This window comes from Dama dama, chromosome X (assembly GCF_033118175.1).
Source record: "Dama dama isolate Ldn47 chromosome X, ASM3311817v1, whole genome shotgun sequence".
Lineage (NCBI taxonomy): Eukaryota > Metazoa > Chordata > Mammalia > Artiodactyla > Cervidae > Dama > Dama dama.
This window is the reverse complement of record NC_083714.1, coordinates 86475919-86497499: the sequence shown is the minus strand read 5'-3', so window position 1 is coordinate 86497499 and position 21581 is coordinate 86475919. Positions and strand designations below refer to the sequence as shown.

The window sequence follows — 21581 nt, the reverse complement described above, 5'->3', positions numbered from 1 at the left end:
AGTCAATTAAAAATGAATAATGCAATAAATGAGATCAAAAACACTCTGGAGGGAACCAACAGTAGAATAACGGAGGCAGAAGATAGGATAAGTGAGGTAGAAGATAAAATGGTGGAAATAAATGAAGCAGAGAGGAAAAAAGAAAAAAGAATCAAAAGAAATGAGGACAACCTCAAGGACCTCTGGGACAATGTGAAACGTCCCAACATTCGAATCAAAGGAGTCCCAGAAGAAGAAGACAAAAAGGAAGGCCATGAGATAATACTCGAGGAGATAATAGCTGAAAACTTCCCTAAAATGGGGAAGGAAATAGTCACACAGGTCCAAGAAACTGAGAGTCCCAAACAGGATAAACCCAAGGCCAAACACCCCAAGACACATATTAATCAAATTAACAAAGATCAAACACAAAGAACAAATATTAAAAGCAGCAAGGGAGAAACAACAAATAACACACAAAGGGAATCCCATAAGGATAACAGCTGATCTATTAATAGACACTCTTCAGGTCAGAAGGGAATGGCAGAACATACTTAGAGTAATGAAAGAGAACAACCTACAACCCAGATTACTGTACCCAGCAAGGATCTCATTCAGATATGAAGGAGAATTTAAAAGCTTTACAGACAAGCAAAAGCTGAGAGAATTCAGCACCACCAAACCAGCTCTTCAACAAATGCTAAAGGATCTTCTCTAGACAGGAAACACAGAAAGGTTATACAAACACGAATCCAAAACAATAAAGTAAATGGCAACGGGACCATACCTATCAATAATTACCTTAAATGTAAATGGGTTGAATGCCACAACCAAAAGACAAAGACTGGCTGATTGGATAAAAAAAACAAGACCCCTATATATGCTGTCTACAAGAGACCCACCTCAAAGCAAGGGACACATACAGACTGAAAATGAAGGGTTGGAAAAAATATTTCACACAAACGGAGACCGAAAGAAAGCAGGAGTCGCAATGTTCATATCAGATAAAATAGACTTTAAAATAAAGGGTGTGAAAAGAGACAAACAAGGACATTATATAATGATCAAAGGATTAATCCAAGAAGAAAATATAACAATTATAAATATATATGCACCCAACATAGGAGCACTGCAATATGCAAGGCAAATGGTAACGAGTATGAAAGGGGAAATTAACAATAACACAATAATAGTGGGAGACTTTAATACCCCACTCACACCTATGGATAGATCAACTAAACAGAAAATTAACAAGGAAACACAAACTTTAAATGACACAATGGACCTGCTAGACCTAACTGATATCTATAGGACATTTCACCCCAAAACAATCAATTTCGCCTTTTTCTCAGATGCACATGGAACCTTCTCCAGAATAGATCACATCCTGGGCCATAAATCTAGCCTTGGTAAATTCAAAAAAATTTAAGTCATTGCAGTCATCTTTTCTGACCACAATGCAGTAAGATTATATCTCAATTACAGGGAAAAAAAACTATTAAAAATCCAAACATATGGAGGCTAAATAACACGCTTGTGAATAACCAACAAATCATAGAAGAAATTAAAAAATAAGAAATCAAAATATGCATAGAAACAAATGAAAATAAAAACACAACAACCCAAAACCTATGGGACACTATAAAAGCAGTGCTAAGGGGAAGGTTCATAGCAATACAGGCTTACCTCAAGAAACAAGAAAAAAGTCAAATAAATAACCTAACTCTACACCTAAAGCAACTAGAGAAGGAAGAAATGAAGAACCTCAAGGTTAGTAGAAGGAAAGAAATCCTAAAAATTAGGGCAGAAATAAATGCAAATAAACAAAAGAGACCATAGCAAAAATCAGCAAAGCTAAAAGCTGGTTTTTTGAGAAGATAAACAAAATTGACAAACCGTTAGCAAGACTCATTAAGAAACAAAGGGAGAAAAACCAAATCAACAAAATTAGAAATGAAAATGGAGAGATCACAACAGACAACACTGAAATACAAAGGATCATAAGAGACAAACACCAGCAGCTCTATGCCAATAAAATGGACAACTTGGAAGAAATGGACAAATTCTTAGAAAAGTATAACTTTCCAAAACTGAACCAGGAAGAAATAGAAAATCTTAACAGACCCATCACAAGCACAGAAATCGAAACTGTAATCAGAAATCTTCCAGCAAACAAAAGCCCAGGACCAGATGGCTTCACAGCTGAATTCTACCAAAAATTTAGAGAAGAGCTAACACCTATCTTACTCAAACTCTTCCAGAAAATTGCAGAAGAAGGCAAACTTCCAAACTCATTCTATGAGGCCACCATCACCATAATACCAAAACCAGAAAGAGATGCCACAAAAAAAGAAAACTACAGGCCAATATCACTGATGAACATAGATGCAAAAATCCTTAACAAAATTCTAGCAAACAGAATCCAACAACATATTAAAAAGATCATACACCATGACCAAGTGGGCTTTATCCCAGGAATGCAAGGATTCTTTAATATCCGCAAATCAATCAATGTAATACACCACATTAATAAATCAAAAGATAAAATCCATATGATTATCTCAATAGATGCAGAAAAAGCCTTTGACAAAATTCAACATCCAGTTATGATAAAAACTCTCCAGAAAGCAGGAATAGAAGGAACATACCTCAACATAATAAAAGCTATATATGACAAACCCACAGCAAGCATTACCCTCAATGGTGAAATATTGAAAGCATTTACCCTAAAGTCAGCAACAAGACAAGGGTGCCCACTCTCACCACTATTATTCAACATAGTTTTGGAAGTTTTGGCCACAACAATCAGAGCAGAAAAAGAAATAAAAGGAATCCAGATAGGAAAAGAAGAAGTGAAACTCTCACTGTTTTGCAGATGACACGATCTTCTACATAGAAAACCCTAAAGACTCTACCAGAAAATTACTAGAGCTAATCAGTGATATAGTAAAGTTGCAGGATATAAAATTAACACACAGAAATCCCTTGCATTCCTATACACTAACAATGAGAAAACAGAAAGAGAAATTAAGGAAACAATTCCATTCACCATTGCAATGAAAAGAATAAAATACTTAGATGTATATCTACTTAAAAGACCTATACATAGAAAACTATAAAACACTGATAAAAGAAATCAAGGATGACACAAACAGATGGAGAAATATACCATGTTCATGGATTGGAAGAATCAACATTGTAAAAATGAGTATACTACCCAAAGGAATCTATAGATTTAATGCAAGCCCTATCAAGCTACCAACGGTATTCTTCACAGAACTAGAACAAATAATTTCACAATTTGTATGGAAATACAAAAAAACTTGAATAGCCAAAACAATCTTGAGAAAGAAGAATGGAACTGGAAGAATCAACCTGCCTGACTTCAGGCTCTACTAAAAGCCACAGTCATCAAAACAGTATGGTACTGGCACAAAGACAGAAACACAGATCAATGGAACAAAATAGAAAGCCCAGAGATAAATCCATGCACCTATGGACACCTTATCTTTGACAAAGGAGGCAAGAATATACAGTGGAAAAAAGACAACCTCTTTAACAAGTGGTGCTGGGAAAAGTGGTCAACCACTTGTAAAAGAATGAAACAAGAACACTTTCTAACACCATACACAAAAATAAACTCAAAATGAATTAAAGATCTAAATGTAAGACCAAAAACTATAAAACTCCTAGAGGAGAACATAGGCAAAACACACTCCGACATAAATCACAGCAAGATCCTCTATGACCCACCTCCCAGAATAATGGAAATAAAAGCAAAAATGAACAAATGGGACCTAATGAAACTTAAAAGCTTTTGCACAACAAGGGAAACTATAAGCAAGGTGAAAAGACAGCCTTCAGAATGGGAGAAAATAATAGCAAATGAAGAAACAGACAAAGGATTAATCTCAAAAATATACAAGCAACTCCTGCAGCTCAATTCCAGAAAATTAAATGACCCAATCAAAAAATGGGCCAAAGAACTAAACAGACATTTCTCCAAAGAAGACATACAGATGGCTAACAAACACATGAAAAGCTGCTCAACATCACTCATTATTAGAGAAATGCAAATCAAAACCACAATGAGGTACCATTACACGCCAGTCAGGATGGCTGCTATCCAAAAGTCTACAGACAATAAATGCTGGAGAGGGTGTGGAGAAAAGGGAACCCTCTTACACTGTTGGTGGGAATGCAAACTAGTACAGCCGCTATGGAAAACAGTGTGGAGATTTCTTAAAAAACTGGAAATAGAACTGCCATATGACCCAGCAATCCCACTTCTGGGCATACACACTGAGGAAACCAGATCTGAAAGAGACACGTGCACCCCAATGTTCATCGCAGCACTGTTTATAATAGCCAGGACATGGAAGCAACCTAGATGCCCATCAGCAGATGAATGGATAAGGAAGCTGTGGTACATATACACCATGGAATATTACTCAGCCGTTAAAAAGAATTCATTTGAACCAGTCCTAATGAGATGGATGAAGCTGGAGCCCCTTATACAGAGTGAAGTAAGCCAGAAAGATAAAGAACATTACAGCATACTAACACATATATATGGAATTTAGAAAGGTGGTAACGATAACCCTATATGCAAAATAGAAAAAGAGACACAGAAATACAGAACAGACTTTTGAACTCTGTGGGAGAAGGTGAGGGTGGGGTATTTCAAAAGAACAGCATGTATACTATCTATGGTGAAACAGATCACCAGCCCAGGTGGGATGCATGAGACAAGTGCTCAGGGCTGGTGCACTGGGAAGACCCAGAGGAATCGGGTGGAGAGGGAGGTGGGAGCGAGGATCGGGATGGGGAATACGTGTAAATCCATGGATGATTCATATCAATGTATGACAAAACCCACTGAAATGTTGTGAAGTAATTAGCTTCCAACTAATAAAAAAAAAAAAAGAAAATGAAAAAAAAAAACAAAACAAAAAATGGGCCAAAGAACTAAACAGACCTTTCTCCAAAGAGAACATACAGATGGCTAACAAACACATGAAAAGATGCTCAACATTACTCATTGTCAGAGAAATTCAAATCAAAACCACAATAAGGTACCATTAGACGCCAGTCAGAATGGCTGCTATCCAAAAGTCTACAAGCAATAAATGCTGGAGAGGGTGTGGAGAAAGGGGAACCCTCTTACACTGTTGGTGGGAATGCAAACTAGTACAGCCACTATGGAGAACAGTGTGGAGATTCCTTAGCAACTGGAAATAGAACTGCCATATGACCCAGCAATCCCACTCCTGGGCATACACACCGAGGAAACCAGATCTGAAAGAGACACGTGTACCCCAATGTTCATCACAGCACTGTTTATAATAGCCAGGGCATGGAAGCAACCTAGATGCCCATCAGCAGACAAATGTATAAGAAAGCTGTGGCACATATACACAATGGAATATTACTCAGCCATTAAAAAGAATATATTTGAATCAGTTCTAATGAGATAGATGAAACTGGAGCTCATTATACAGAATGAAGTAAGCCAGAAAGATAAACACCAATACAGTATACTAATGCATATATATGGAATTTAGAAACATGGTAATGATAAGCCTATATGTAAGACAGAAAGAGAGACACAGATGTATAGAACAGACTCTTGGACTCTATGGGAAAAGGCGAGGGTGGGATGGTCTGAGAGAAGAGTATCGAAACATGTATATTATCAAGTGTGATACAGATCGCCAGTCCAGGTTGGATGCAAGAGACAAATTCTCGGGGCTGGTGCACTGGGATGACCCAGAGGAATGGGATGGGGAGGGAGGTGGGGAGGCAGTTCAGGATGGGGAACACATGTAAATCCATGGCTGATTCATGTCAATGTATGGCAAAAACCACTACAATATTGTAAAGTAATTAGCCTCCAACTAATAAAAATAAATGAAAAAAATAAGAAAATAAATAAAGAAATAATAAATAAATAATAAAATAATAAAATAAATAATAAATAAATAATAAAATAATAAAATAAATAATAAATAAATATATAAATAAAAATAAGAAAAAGAAAAGAAAAAAAATGACCTATAATTTCAGAAACTGTTTTCTACACCCCGTCCTTCTCCTTCACTCATTTGACACATATTTATTGAAGACTTACCATGTGCCAGGCATTGTGCACTAAAATGTGAACAAGACATTGTGACTGCCCTCAAGGAACTTATAATTTAGTTTGAGAGACAAAAACGTAAGTAGGCTATTATAGAATGGGATAAAAGGGCTCTCATAAAGTCATCATCTCTCTCTCTTTAGTTACTCAGTCACGTTCAACTCTTTGTGACCCCATGAACTGTAGCCTGACAGGCTCCTCTGTCCGTGGAATTCTCCTAAAAGGGACATTAGTCAGTGATAAACCCATATATATGATGTGGAAGCTGAAATCTAGAGAATAAGTACTGTATATCCAGCTGAAGTAGACTGGAACGGAGGAGGTGGAGCTTGCTATAGAAGTATCCCAATCATGAGAAGCAGCAGAGACATGTTTGAAGGGCTGAAGGAAGTTGAGATGTGGTTCAAGTGCAGAGTTGGGGATAAAACTAGTGGAGAGGAAGCTTCAGAGTTGAGAATCTGGAGAGATGAGCAGGGGCCGGGTCATAAAAGGGCTTTAAATCATGTTAAGGATTTCAGACTCTGCTGAAGCCAATGAAACAGCCATTATACAGACTTAAGCTTTTCATCATTCTAGTTGCAATGTGGAGAATGGACTGGAAAGGGCAAAACTGGAAGTAGGAAAATCAGTTAAAAAGCTATTGCAGTAATACAGGTGACAAACACATGGTCTGGAGTCATGGTAATCTAACTAGAAAAAATATATAGCTTCCAGAGCTTTACTTTAAGAAGTAAACTTAATATACTTAAGTGGATAATTAGATGTGAATGACAGATGAAAGAGAGGGAACAAAACAGGAAATGAGTTTTGAGGTGGGTGAAGTTGAAAGGCACTTTGTTATTCAGGTCTGGAACTCAGGAAAGAGTTCTAGGCTGGAGATACATATGCAGTAGTTATTTAGCCAAGAAATGGACAGATTCCCTAAGGAATGAGTAGATTTATGTGATGCACGGGAGATAACCTAGCAAAGTTTGGGAAGACATCATCTTAAGAAGATGTCTGATGGTATGGATGGGGGGAAGGGTGTAGAAAGATGTGGAGGAGCATGAAAGAAGGATTGTTTTTAACTTTTAAATTTAAATAGAGTCAAATTAACTTTTGTGGGTTTACAGTTCTGTGAACTTTTATACATGTGTAGAATCTTGTAACCACAATCTCAGATAGAATGCAGAACTTCCTCTGATGCTTAAACCTGGGAACCACTAATCTGTTTTCTATGTATTTTTTGCCTTTTCCAAAATTTCATACAAATGGACTCATACAACACATAGACTTCAGAAATATTTTTGTTTTTAAAATTGAAGCATAGTTGACTTCTTAGTTTCAGGTATACAACATAGCAATTTGAAATTTTTATAGGTTATACATGATACAAAGGATACTACAATATTATTGACTACATTCCCTGTGCTATGAACTGGGGTTTTCCCCTTAGAATAATGCATTTTTAGGTTCATAAATGGTGGCTCAGAGGTAAAGAATCCTCCTACTAAGCAGGAGACATGAGTTTGATAGGTAAAGAATCTGCCAGCCAAGCAGGAGACACAGGTTTGGTCCTTAGGTCAGGAAGATCTCCTGGAGAAGGAAATGGCAACCCTCTCCAGTATTCTTGCTTGGAAAATCCCATAAACAGAGGGGCCTGGCTGGCAACAATCCATTGAGTCACAAAGAGTTGGACACGACTTAGCAACTAAACAGTAATAGCATTATTTCTGTTGTTGTTCAGTTGCTAAGTCCTGTCCGGCCCTCTGCAACTCCATGGACTGCAGCATACCAGGCTTGCCTTTCCTTCGTTATCTCCTGGAGTTTGCCCATATTCATGTCCATTGATTTGGTGATGCTATCTAACTATCTCATCCTCTGCCACCTCGTTCTCCACCCGCCTTCAATCTTCCCCAGCATCAGGGTCTTTCCAATGAGTTGACTCTTTACATAAGGTGGCCAAAGTACTGGAGTTTCAGCTTCAGCATCAGTCCTTCCAATGAACACCCAGGACTGATCTCCTTCAGGATGGACTGGTTGGATCTCCTTGCAGTCCAAGGGACTCTCAAGCGTCTTCTCCAGCACCACAGTTCAAAAGCATCAATTCTTCAGTGCTCAGCCTTCTTTATGGTTCAACTCTCTCATCTGTATGTAACTACTGGGAAAACCATAGCTTTGGCTATTAGGACCTTTGTTGGCAAATTGATGTCTCTGCTTTTTAATATGCTGTCTAGGTTTGTCATAGCTCTTCTTCCAAGGAGCAAGCATCTTTTTATTTAATAGCTGCAGTCACCATCCATAGTGATCTTGGAGCCCAAGAAAATAAAATCTGTCACTGTTTCCACTTTCCCCCCATCTATTTACCATTAAATGATGGGACCAAATGCCATGATCTTAGTTTTTTAAATGTTGAGTTTTAAGCCAGTCTTTTCACTCTCCTCTTTTATCCTCATCAAGGGGCTCTTTAGTGCCTCTTTACTTTCTGCCATTAGAGTGGTGTCATCTGCATATCTGAGGTTGTTGATATTTCTCCCAGCAATCTTTTTTGTTGTTGTTGTTCTTCCTCTTTTTATTTTTTTCCCATTTATTTTTATTAGCTGGAGGCTAATTACTTTACAATATTGTAGTGGTTTTTGCCATACATTGACATGAATCAGCCATGGATTTACATGTGTTCCCCATCCTGAACCGCCTCCCCACCTCCCTCCCCATCCCATTCCTCTGGGTCATCCCAGTGCACCAGCCCCGAGAATTTGTCTCTTGCATCCAACCTGGACTGGCGATCTGTATCACACTTGATAATATACATGTTTCGATACTCTTCTCTCAGACCATCCCACCCTCGCCTTCTCCCATAGAGTCCAAAAGTCTGTTCTTTACATCTGTGTCTCTTTTGCAGTCTCGTATATAGGGTCATTGTTACCATCTTTCCAAATTCCATATATATGCATTAGTATACTGTATTGGTGTTTTTCTTTCTGGCTTACTTCACACTATATAATAGGCTCCAGTTTCATCCACCTCATTAGAACTGATTCAAATGCATTCTTTTTAATGGCTGAGTAATATTCCATTGTGTATATGTACCACTGCTTTTTTATCCATTCATCTGCTGATGGACATCTAGGTTGCTTCCATGTCCTGGCTATTATAAACAGTGCTGCGATGAACATTGGGGTACACGTCTCTTTCAATTCTGGTTTCCTTGGTATGTATGCCCAGCAGAGGGATTGCTGGGTCATATGGCAGTTCTATTTCCAGTTGTTTAAGGAATCTCCACACTGTTCTCCATAGTGGCTGTACTAGTTTGCGTTCCCACCAACAGTGTAAGAGGGTTCCCTTTGCTCCACACCCTCTCCAGCATTTATTGTCTGTAGACTTTTGGATAGCAGCCATCCTGACGGTCATGATATAGTACCTCATTATGGTTTTGATTTGCATTTCTCTGATACTGAGTGATGTTGAGCATCTTTTCATGTGTTTGTTAGCCATCTGTATGTTCTCTTTGGAGAAATGTCTGTTTAGTTCTTTGGCCCATTTTTTGATTGGGTCATTTAATTTTCTGGAATTGAGCTGCAGGAGTTGCTTGTATATTTTTGAGATTAATCCTTTGTCTGTTTCTTCATTTGCTATTATTTTCTCCCATTCTGAAGGCTATCTTTTCACCTTGCTTATAGTTTCCCTTGTTGTGCAAAAGCTTTTAAGTTTCATTAGGTCCCATTTGTTTATTTTTGCTTTTATTTCCATTATTCTGGGAGGTGGGTCATAGAGGATCTTGCTGTGATTTATGTCGGAGTGTGTTTTGCCTATGTTCTCCTCTAGGAGTTTTATAGTTTCTGGTCTTACATTTAGATCTTTAATTCATTTTGAGTTTATTTTTGTGTATGGTGTTAGAAAGTGTTCTTGTTTCATTCTTTTACAAGTGGTTGACCACTTTTCCCAGCACCACTTGTTAAAGAGGTTGTCTTTTTTCCACTGTATATTCTTGCCTCCTTTGTCAAAGATAAGGTGTCCATAGGTGCATGGATTTATCTCTGGGCTTTCTATTTTGTTCCATTGATCTGTGTTTCTGTCTTTGTGCCAGTACCATACTGTTTTGATGACTGTGGCTTTTAGTAGAGCCTGAAGTCAGGCAGGTTGATTCCTCCAGTTCCCTTCTTCTTTCTCAATATTGTTTTGGCTATTCAAGTTTTTTTGTATTTCCATACAAATTGTGAAATTATTTGTTCTAGTTCTGTGAAGAATACCGTTGGTAGCTTGATAGGGCTTGCATTAAATCTATAGATTCCTTTGGGGTAGTATACTCATTTTTACAATGTTGATTCTTCCAATCCATGAACATGGTATATTTCTCCATCTATTTGTGTCATCGTTGATTTCTTTCATCAGTGTTTTATAGTTTTCTATATATAGGTCTTTTGTTTCTTTAGGTAGAATTATTTCTAAGTATTTTATTCTTTTCATTGCAATGGTGAATGGAATTGTTTCCTTAATTTCTCTTTCTGTTTTCTCATTGTTAGTGTATAGGAATGCAAGGGATTTCTGTGTGTTGATTTTATATCCTGCAAGTTTACTATATTCACTGATTAGCTCTAGTAATTTTCTGGTGGCGTCTTTAGGGTTTTCTATGTAGAGGATCATGTCATCTGCAAACAGTGAGAGTTTTACCTCTTCTTTTCCTATCTGGATTCCTTTTATTTCTTTTTCTTCTCTGATTGCTGTGGCTAAAACTTCCAAAACTATGTTAAATAGTAGTGGTGAGAGTGGGCACCCTTGTCTTGTTGCTGACTTTAGGGGAAATGCTTTCAATTTTTCACCACTGAGGATGATGTCTCCTGTGGGTTTATCATATCTGGCTTTTATTATGTTGAGGCATGTTCCCTTTATTCCTCCTTTCTGGGGGTTTTTATCATAAATGGATGTTGAATTTTGTCAAAGGCATTCTCTGAATCTATTGAGATAATCTGGAGAAGGAAATGGCAACCAACTCCAGTATTCTTGCCTGGAGAGTCCTGTGGACAGAGGAGCCTGGTGGGCTGCTGTCCACAGTGTGGCACAGAGTTGGACACGACTGAAGCAACTCAGCATGCAATCATGCATTGGAGAAGGAAATGGCAACCCACTCCAGTGTTCTTGCCTGGAGAATTCCAGGGGCAGAGGAGCCTGGTGGGCTGCCGTGTATGGGGTCACACATGAGTCGGACATGACTGAAGTGACTTAGCAGCAGCAGCAGCATTGAGATAATCATATGGTTTTTATCTTTCAGTTTGTTAATGTGGTGTATCACATTGATTGATTTGTGAATATTGAAGAATCCTTGCATCCCTGGGATAAAGCCCACTTGGTCATGATGTATGATCTTTTTAATATGTGGTTGGATTCTGTTTGCTAGAATTTTGTTAAGGATTTTTGCATCTATGTTCATCAGTGATATTGGCCTGTAGTTCCCTTTTTTTGTGGCATCTTTCTGGTTTTGGTATTATGGTGATGGTGGCCTCATAGAATGAGTTTGGAAGTTCACCTTTCTCTGCAATTTTCTGGAAGAGTTTGAGTAGGATAGGTGTTAGCTCTTCTCTAAATTTTTGGTAGAATTCAGCTGTGAAGCCGTCTGGTCCTGGGCTTTTGTTTGTTGTAATATTTCTGATTACAGTTTCTATTTCTGTGCTTGTGCTGCATCTGTTAAGATTTTCTATTTCTTCCTGGTTCAGTTTTGGAAAGTTATACTTTTCTAAGAATTTGTCTATTTCTTCCAAGTTGTCCATTTTAATAGCATATAGTTGCTGATAGTATTCTCTTATGATCCTTTGTATTTGTGTGTTGTCTGTTGTGATTTCTCCATTTTCATTTCTAATTTTTTGATTTGATTCTACTCCTTTTTTTCTTGTTGAGTCTGGCTAATGGTTTGTCTATTTTATTTATCTTCTCAAAAAGCAGCCTTTAGCTTTGTTGATTTTTGCTATGGTCTCCTTTGTTTCTTTTGCATTTATTTCTGCCCTAATTTTTAAGATTTCTTTCCTTCTACTAACCCTGGGGTGCTTCATTTCTTTTTTTCCTAGTTGCTTTAGGTGTAGAGTTAGGTTATTTATTTGATTTTTCTCTTGTTTCTTGAGGTAAGCTTGTATTGCTATGAACCTTCCCCTTAGCACTGCTTTTACTGATTCCATAGGTTTTGGGTTGTTGTGCTCTCATTTTCATTTGTTTCTATGCATATTTTGATTTCTTTTTTGATTTCTTCTGTGAATTGTTGACTACTCAGAAGCATATTGTTTAGCCTCTATATGTTTGTATTTTTAACAGTTTTTTTCCCTGTAGTTGACATCTAATCTTACCACATTGTGATCAGAAAAGATGCTTGGAATTATTTCATTTTTTTTTTTTTAATTTACCAAGGCGAGATTTATGGCCCAGGGTGTGATCTATTCTGGAGAAGCTTCCGTGTGCTCTTGAGAAAAAGGTGAAATTCATTGTTTTGGGGTGAAAGTCATATAGATATCAATCAGGTGTAACTGGTCCACTGTATCTTTTAAAGTTTGTGTTTCCTTGCTAATTTTCTGTTTAGTTGATCTATCCATAGGTGTGAGTGGGGTATTAAAGTCTCCCACTATTATTGTGTTAGTGTTAATTTCCCCTTTCATACTTGTTAGCATTTGCCTTACATATTGTGGAATATTGTGATCGTTTTTACCATACATCAACATGAATTGGTTATAGACATGCATGTGTCCCCTCACTCCTTTTTTTGCTTAGAGGAATGCCTTTAACATTTCTTCCTAACCTGGTTTGGTGGTGCTGAACTCTTTCTACTTCTGCTTGTCTGCAAAATTATCACTTGTTTAAATCTGAATGAGAACTCTGAAGGGTAGAGCAGTCTTGGTTGTAGCTTTTTTCCTTTCATCACTTTGAATATATTGTGCCAATCCCTTTTGGCCTGCAGAGTTTCTTCTGAAAAGTCAGACGATAGCTTTATGTGAGTTCCCTTGTATTATAGCACATTGCTTTTCCCTTGCTGCTTTTAAGATTCTTGTTTTAATTTTTCCCTTTAAATATAATGTGTCTTGGTATGAACCTCTTTGTATTCATTTCATTTGGGATGCTCTGTGCTTTCTGGATCTGGTTGTCTGTTTCCTTTCCCAAGTTAGGGAAGTTTTCAAGAATTATTTCTTCACATATGTTCTCTAACCCTTTATCTCTTCTTTCTGTGACCCACATAATGAAAATGTAGTATGTTGATGTTGTCTCAGAAGTCTCTTAAACAATTTCTCTCCTTTTTTAAAGTTCTTTTTTCTTTTTCCCCTTCAGCTTGTGTGATTTCTACTATGTGTCATCCAGATTGCTGATCCATTCCACTGTGTCATCTAATATATCATTGGCTCCTTCTAGTGTTTTTTTTTTTTTAATTCAAGTTATTATATTCTTCGAATGTATTGGATTCTCCTTTATATTTTCTAACCCTTTGTTGAAATTTTCACTGTGTTAACCCATTCATCTCATGAATTTGTGGAACATCTTTATGATGATTACTTTGAACTCTTTATCAGGTAGTTTGCTTATCTTCATTTCATTTAGCTCTTCTTCTTGGGTTTTATCTTGTTCCTTTGGAACAAATCCTTCTGTCACTTCATTTTGCCTAATTTGCTGTTTTTATTTCTATGTATTTGGTAGGCTGGTTATGTTTCTTAATCTTGGAGAAGTGACCTTATATAGGAGACGTCCTATGGAGCCCAGCAGCGTGCTCCCCTTAGGTCACCAGTGCTTTATGTTCTAGGGGTGCCTCCTATGTGGGCTGCATGTGCCCTTCTCTTGTGTCAGGGCTAAATACTGTGGGTATGCTCATGGGTAGGTCTTGATCCTGGTATGGTTAGCTATGAGGCCATGCCTTGTGTAGTGGCTGTGGGCATACTGAAATGTGGGGTAGGCTCCCCACATAGTTGGCTCTGTGGCCCGGGGGGGGGGGGTTGGAGCTGCTGCTAGCCTACTGGTAGGTGAAGTTAGATATCCCTGTGATTGTTTGTGTGACTTGAGGGTACTTGGTGCTGGTGCCAACCTGTTGTTGGGTGAGGCTGAGTCCCCCGTGCAAACAGGCTGGTAGAAGAGTTCCAAAATAATGCTTCCCAGTGCTGGTGTTATCAGAATGAGGTATTCCAAATTGCTGCCACCACTGTCTCCATTCCCCAGGGTGAGTAGCAGTTGCCCTCTGTCTCTCCAGGAGTCTCTCCAAGATCAGCAAGTGGGTCTGACCCAGGCTCCTTTCAAACTACTGCTTCTATCCTGGGACTTTGGGTATGTGGGATTTTTTGTGTGCCTTTTAAGAGCAAGGTCTATTTCCTATAGCTTTCCAGCTCTTTCACCTTAAGTCCTCGTAGTTTTCAATGTTAGATGTTCTGTGAGCTCATCTTGCCAGTATAGCATCCCCAGGCTGGGGAGACTGACTTGGGAATCAGATCCCTTGCTCCTTGGGGCAAATTTCTATGATTGTTATATTCCTCCCCTTTGTGGGTCACTCACCTGAAGGTGTAGGTCCTGACTATACTGCCTCTGCCCCTCCCACCCGTCTCATTGTGGTTCCTTCTTTATGTCTTTAGCTGTGGGAAAACTTTTCTATTAATCTTCAGCTCATTCTCAGAGATAGCTGCTCTATAAGTAGTTGTAATTTTGCTGTGTCCATCAGAGATGAGATCAGGGTGTTCCTACTCTGTCATTTTTGCTACCCCTTTAAGCATTTTTTCTTATGCTTATTTCTACTTTTGGTTAAATATCCATTCAAACCTTTTTCTCATTATTTTATTGTGTTTGTTTTCTTACTTTTGAGATTTTAGATCATTTAATGTAATCTAGATACAAATCCTTTATCAGACATGTGTTTTGCAATATTTTCTCTCAGTCAGTGGCCTGTCTTTTTATTCTCTTAACAATGATTTTCTCAGAGAATACATTTTTAATTTTGTTGAAGTCCAACTTGTAATTTTTTTCTTTCATGTATAGTACTTTTGATGTCATATCTAAGAACTATTTGCTTAACTCAAAGTAATAAATATTTTCTCCTACATTTTCTTCTGAGATTTTTACAGTTTTGCATTTAGGTCTATGATCATTTTGAATTAAATTTTGTACATGTTGTGAGCTGTAGGTGTAGGTATGTCCAATTAGTCTATCACTGTTTGTTGAAGACTGTATGTTCTCCACTGAATCACCATTGCTTCTTTGTGTAAAAATCAGTTGAGCATCTTTATGTGTCTGTCTATGTAGTTTGTTTTTTATTCTATTCCATTGGTTCATAGGTCTGTTCCTTTGGTTAATATCACACTGTCTTGACTACTATAGCATCATAGTATGTCTTAAAATTGGAAGTTTGAGTCTTTCAATTTTGTACTTTTTTCCGAATTGTTTTGGCTATTCTAGTTCCCTTACTTTACATATAAATTTTAATGTTAGCTTGTCTATCTATACAAAAAACTTTAATTAAAATTAAAATCTTAATTAGGATTATATTAAATGTCTATCAGTTTTAGGGGTATTGACATCTTAATTATGCTGAATCTTCTGACCCATAAGCATAGTATGTGTCTCTATTTATTTAGGTCTTCCATGGCTTCTTCATCAATGTTTTATAAGTTTCAGCATATAGATATTATGTATGATTTGTTAGATATATATCTAGTTATTTACTTTTTTTGGAGTTATTGTGAATGGTATTGTGCTTTTGATTTTGGTTTCCCAATTGTGCAATGCTAGTATATAGGAATATAATAGATGTTTGTCCATTAATCTTGTGTGCTGTGAACTTGATAAACTTACTCATTAGTTCTAGGAGTTTCTGTAGATTCTTTATGTACATAATCATGACATCTGCAAATAGAGATAATTTTACTTCTTCTTTTCCAATTAGAGTGACTTTTATTTCCTTTCTTAGCCCTATTTCATGTGTTGGGACTTTCCTATGATGTGGAATGACAGTGATAAGAGAGACTATATGAAGTTGTGGTTAACAAAGGAAAGAACTACTGGTAAACAGTGAAAATTTACCATATCAGTTTAGGTTGAAGGTCACAAATGTGTAGTCTCAGTTGTGTCATTTCTAATCAGTTGCAGTGAGTATTTATAACCAGTTGTATTATTTTTGTAGTAGTTCTCAGCAGCCTGAATATAGAAATGGAGAAGGCAGATGGCTGGATTGGATCTGGAGTTTAGATTTTTGCTGGCTAAAGCAATGATGTTAGGGTGAAAAGAATATTGCCGAGAGAGAGGTTGAAGTGTTAAGACTTGACAGAGAAGGAAGTAACCCATGTAAAAAGTTTGTTTTTACTTATATTTTGGTATAATTCCTTTCAGTGTTTCCCTATATATATAGATATATTTTAATACTTAAAAATTTTAAATTAAAAATACTATTCTATAATATTTTCAAGGTCCATCCCATGTTGTAGCATGCATTTCTTTGGTTGCCAAATGGCATTCCATTGTACAGATATGCTGCATCTTGTTTATCTATTCATCAGTAGATGGATATTAGTGTTGTTTCCATTTTTGGGGTATTATGAATAGTGCTGCTGTGAGCATTCATGCAGGAGTTTTTTTTGGACATATGATTTTCACTTTTGTTGGTTATATACAAAGAAGTGGAATTGCTAGGGCATATGGTAATTTTAGACAGGAACAATGGACATGAACTTGGGCAAACTCTGGGAGATGGTGAGGGACAGAAAGGCCTGGTGTGCTGTGGTCCATGGGGTCACAAAGAGTTGGACATGATTTGGAAACTGAACAACAATAATGGCAATTTTATGCTTAACATACTAAAGGACTTCCAAGCTGTTTTCCAAAGTGACTGTATCATTCTGTACTGCCACCAGAAGTGTATGAAGGTTCCAGTTTCTCCGAATCCTCACCAACACTTGCTATTATCTGTCTTCTGGATTATAGCCATCCTCTGTTGTTGTTTAGTCACTAAGTCTTTTGCAACCCCATGGACTGTGGCCTACCAGGCTTCTCTGTCCATGGGATTGCCGAGGCAAGAATACTGGACTAGGTTGCCATTTCCTTCTCCAGGTGAGCTTCCTGACCCAGAAGTTGAACCTGTATCTAATGCATTGGCAAGTGGATTCTTTACTACCAGGAAATCCCATGGATGGAGAAGCCTGGTGGGGTACGGTCCATGGAGTTGCAAAAGCGTCAGATATGACTTAGCGACTGAACAACAATGACAATAGCCATTCTAGTGACTATTAAATGGTATCCTGTTGTTTTGACTTGCATTCCTTAATAGGAATAATTCCTTAATGATGTTAAGCATCTTTTCATGTGCTTATTGGTCACTTGTATGTGGAGAAATGTCTATTCAAATCCCTTGCTCATTAAAATATGTATCATCTTTTTACCATAGAATTGTAAGAGCTCTTTATATTGATGTATTCTGCACACAAATCTCCTATCAAATATTTGATTTACACGTTTTCTTCCAAAAGATCACATATTGTATGATTCCATGGAATCATGGACTATATGGAATGTCCAGAGTAGGCAAATCTATAGAGATAGAAAATAGATTAGTGGTTTCCTAGAAGTGGGAGTGGAGGCATGGGGAATCACTGGTAATGAGTATGGGGTTTCTTTTGTAGGCAATGAAAATGTTCTAAAATTGATTGTGGAGATGGTTATATGACTATGAATATCCAAAAAACCACTGAATTGTACACTGTATGTGGTCAAATTACATGGTATGTGAACTATATCTCAGTAAACTTTTCAGAATTAAACTGCACTCATACAGCTTTTCCACATAATCTTATGAATTATTCTTCAAAATAATTACTTTTAACAGTACATAATAGTTCACCATAATGATTTGGTAATTTATTTCACCATTCCTCTATTGTTAGATATTTAATTTTGTTTTCAATTTTCTGGTATTATAATAAATTGATGATGAATAGACATGCATATCTCTGACGACTTCATTAAAATTAAAATACATTTCTAAAATGTAGTTATCAGATAAAATTACATGAAATATTTAAGGTTCTTACATATGCTATATATTTTGCCCTCAAAAAATTATCTGTGAATTTAAACTTACATCATCAGCACCTATTCTTACCAACATTATAAAAAATAGGCTTCTTAAAAAAAAATTGGCTTCTTTAGTAGACAAAAATTAATATCTAGGGCTATTTTAATTTGCATTTCTTTCTACTCAAGTTGAGTAATTTTCATGTTTTTTTAACTTTTATTTTGTTGATTGTTTTCAACCTTTGCAGAATTTCTAACTGTTGTGTTGTTCCTTCTCTTACTGATTTGTAAGATCTTTGTAAATTGAGGATGATAAATTGTGTGTGTTACAAAAAAATTTCTGTGTTACATATTTTGCAAATGTTTCTCCAAATTTGACTTTTCATTTCAAAGAAAATATCACTGAGAATCAGTGTTTTTGTGTGTAAAAAATTATGGCAATAATTTCTTTTTTATGTATAAAAATTTGAGAAAAATGAAAAAATATGCTAGCATTTGTTAATCATAAGTTGTAAATAGAGAGGTACTCACTTTAACCTTTATACTTTAATTTTTAAAACTTTTCAAAAGAAAAACAAGAAAAACGTATAAAATATCTAATAATTTAGAAATACATAACTTATTCAACCATTCTCCTATTGATAGACATTCAAGTTGTTTTCCATTTGGAGCTTTCACAAACATCACTGTAGTGATTATGTGTAATTCTTAATATCTTGATAAACTTTGAAATGATTGTACCATTCTGCCTTCTCGTGTTCCCAAACACTTTTCTATTATTATTAGAACATGACTCTGTTGTTCCCACAAAATTGAGCAGTTAATTTATTTGAACAGGGTGCAATGGGAAAAGCATTGCTTACCTAGAGAATCATATCAAAAATGTATTTTATGGCTTCATATTTACCCGAGATATTACAAAAAAAAGGGCATGGTCATATAAATTTTGAAAAAACTCATTCCACTTTTGGGGATTCACAAAATTCCTTAGCATATTATTAGTCTTGACAAGTACTGCACTAAAGACATAGTTCCATGATGTGCATATAAGAAAATAAAGTTCAGTCAAGTAACTTCAGGGGGCTACTACAATCCCCTCTTGGAGAGTGACAAAACTTATTTGCATAAGTCCTATGGTAAAGATAACTCTCTAATATGGATGAATGGTTTCCTAAATTTATTTCACCAAATAACTTTTTCCTGTTAACATCTATTAGTATGTCAAAGAATACCCATAGTAAAAAGCTAAAATAAGAAAATGAGGGAGATAAACACCATGGATAACTGAAATCTAAGTACTAGTATCATACAAGTGTCAAACATTTCATTAGGACTTTGGATAAGAAAATAGATTTAATTCTTTCCTCTTTTAAACCTTTAATTATAAGTGAGGGTGCACAGTAAATATAGCAAATCAGGTGTTTAAATTTAGTACTATAGTAGAAAGGGCATAATCTGAAGTCAAACAGACCTCAGTTGCAATGTTAGGTTATTTACATAGTAGCTAGATAGGTGGTTTAACTTCTTTGGACTTCAGGTTTCTCATTAAAATGGGGATAATAACATTCACCTCAAAGAGTTGATGTGAGCATTAAATGAGATAACATATGTCAGGTACATAGCAAAGTGACTGGCATATAGAAAATCTTATATAGCACCTATACTGGTTCACAGCAGGGTTCTTTAAGGTAAAGAAGTGAAGACCTGAGAGCCAACAGATTGATGGCCTCTGAATAATTGCCAGATTTTTCATGGGAATAGAATTAGAGGGTTATCAGATCAGTTTCAAGCTCCACGGTATTTTTTTACTAAAAATTTTCTTTTGATACTAAATTGCACTGAGTTTATTTACCTGTGAATGTTGCAAAGGGAAGGCTGTTTAGCTTTTCATTAGGTCAAAGAGAATCCCATGTGTAAGGCTGCCTACCACTGATGAACAAATTAATAGCATTTTGGGAGAGTGGGAGTGTAGGGATTGTGCTTTTTGCTTGTTTATGGGTAAGAGTAGGTTGTTAACTGACATAATGGAGTCAGGCAAAAAAAAAAAAAACCTATTTGTAATCTTTTTCATTTCAGAGACCTGAAATGCAGCAGGACAAGAAGGAAAAAATCCAAACGAGATGTTTGACTGTTTCTGAATACCTTGGGGTCTTCTAGGCAAAGTGAATAGTGTGAGTTTGCAGGGAGTTAAGAGCATCTTTTTCAGTACACTACACAGGGAAAATATGTATAGAACTTCTGCTTATGTGCATAATAAAAGACAAAAGAATTTAACATCTTGTTTACCTGGTAAGAACTTACTCCTTTTCTAGTTCAGCTCCCCAGACTGCTTCTTAGCAGTCCAGGTATTTCTCTGTGTGCCTCCCTCAGAACACTGACCTGTTTGAGAGATGCAGGAGATGTAAAAGCTGCTATGTTTCTGTTTCCACGGCAAGAGATGATGATCCTTCTGGATAATCTGTAAGGTTGAAAAGTGAAGGTAAACAAATGTCCTTTCTCTTGTATGGCTGGGTATTCATTCATTGGCATACTTCCTTCTCAGGCAATCTCTGGAGGCAGCAGACATCTGCAAATATCTAAAGACTGATGTGCTATCTACTGAAGCACTTGCAACCAGTCCAAGCATCCACATTTAAAGAGTAGTCAGCCTGCTGTACTATGCACTAAGATTATTTTATTTGTCAGCATTATCTGATCTATAATAGTGGCTAGTATTTGACTTAACTAGCTGTGATGACAGCTAAACATAATTAGGCTTTAAGGGAATATTTCAGTCTTGCTACTAACAAAATTACTCTGTTTTGTTATTCCACTGGACATAAATTGAGATAGCTGTTACAGCACTTTAGGTGTTGGTGTGTTTTTAAAAAGGAGTGATATATCTAGAAAATAAGAGACTTTGGAATCAATAAACAACATCATTTACAGTAGAGATGTCTTGTTTCCAATCCCCAGCCTATTGAGGAGCAAGTTCAGTTCAGTCACTCAGTTGTGTCCAACTCTTTGCCACCCCATGGACGCCAGGCCTCCCTGTCCATCACCAACTCCCGGAGCTTGCTCAAACTCATGTCTATCGAGTTGGTGATGCCATCCAACCATTTCATCCTCTGTCGTCCCCTTCTCCTCCTGCCCTCAATCTTCCCCAGCATCAGGGTCTTTTCCAGTGAGTCAGTTCTTTGCGTCAGGTGGCCAAAGTATTGGAGCTTCGCTTCAGCATCAATACTTCCAATGAATATTCAGGACTGATTTCCTTTAGGATTGACTGGTTGGATTTCCTTGCAGTCCAAGGGACTCTCAAGAGTCTTCTCCAACACCACAGTTCAAAAGCAGCGATTCTTCAGCACTCAGCTTTCTTTATAGTCCAACTCTCACATCCATACATGACTACTGAGAAAACTATAGCTTTGATAAACGGACCTTTGTCAGCAAAGTAATGTCTCTGCTTTTTAATATGCTATCTAGATTGGTCATAGCT

At 36.8% G+C, this 21581-nt stretch overlaps 1 protein-coding gene across 2 annotated transcripts in view; it reads right to left on the bottom strand.

Moving 5' to 3' along the window:
• Window positions 1–21581, bottom strand: part of ZDHHC15 (zinc finger DHHC-type palmitoyltransferase 15) — a 135073-nt gene that overhangs the window by 6762 nt on the left and 106730 nt on the right. For both annotated transcript variants that reach the window (XM_061136366.1, XM_061136367.1), the window contains one exon: window positions 20486–20564. In XM_061136366.1, the coding sequence (XP_060992349.1) occupies window positions 20518–20564 (47 nt within the window). In that variant the 3' untranslated portion in view covers window positions 20486–20517. The remainder of the gene's footprint in view (window positions 1–20485; window positions 20565–21581) is intronic.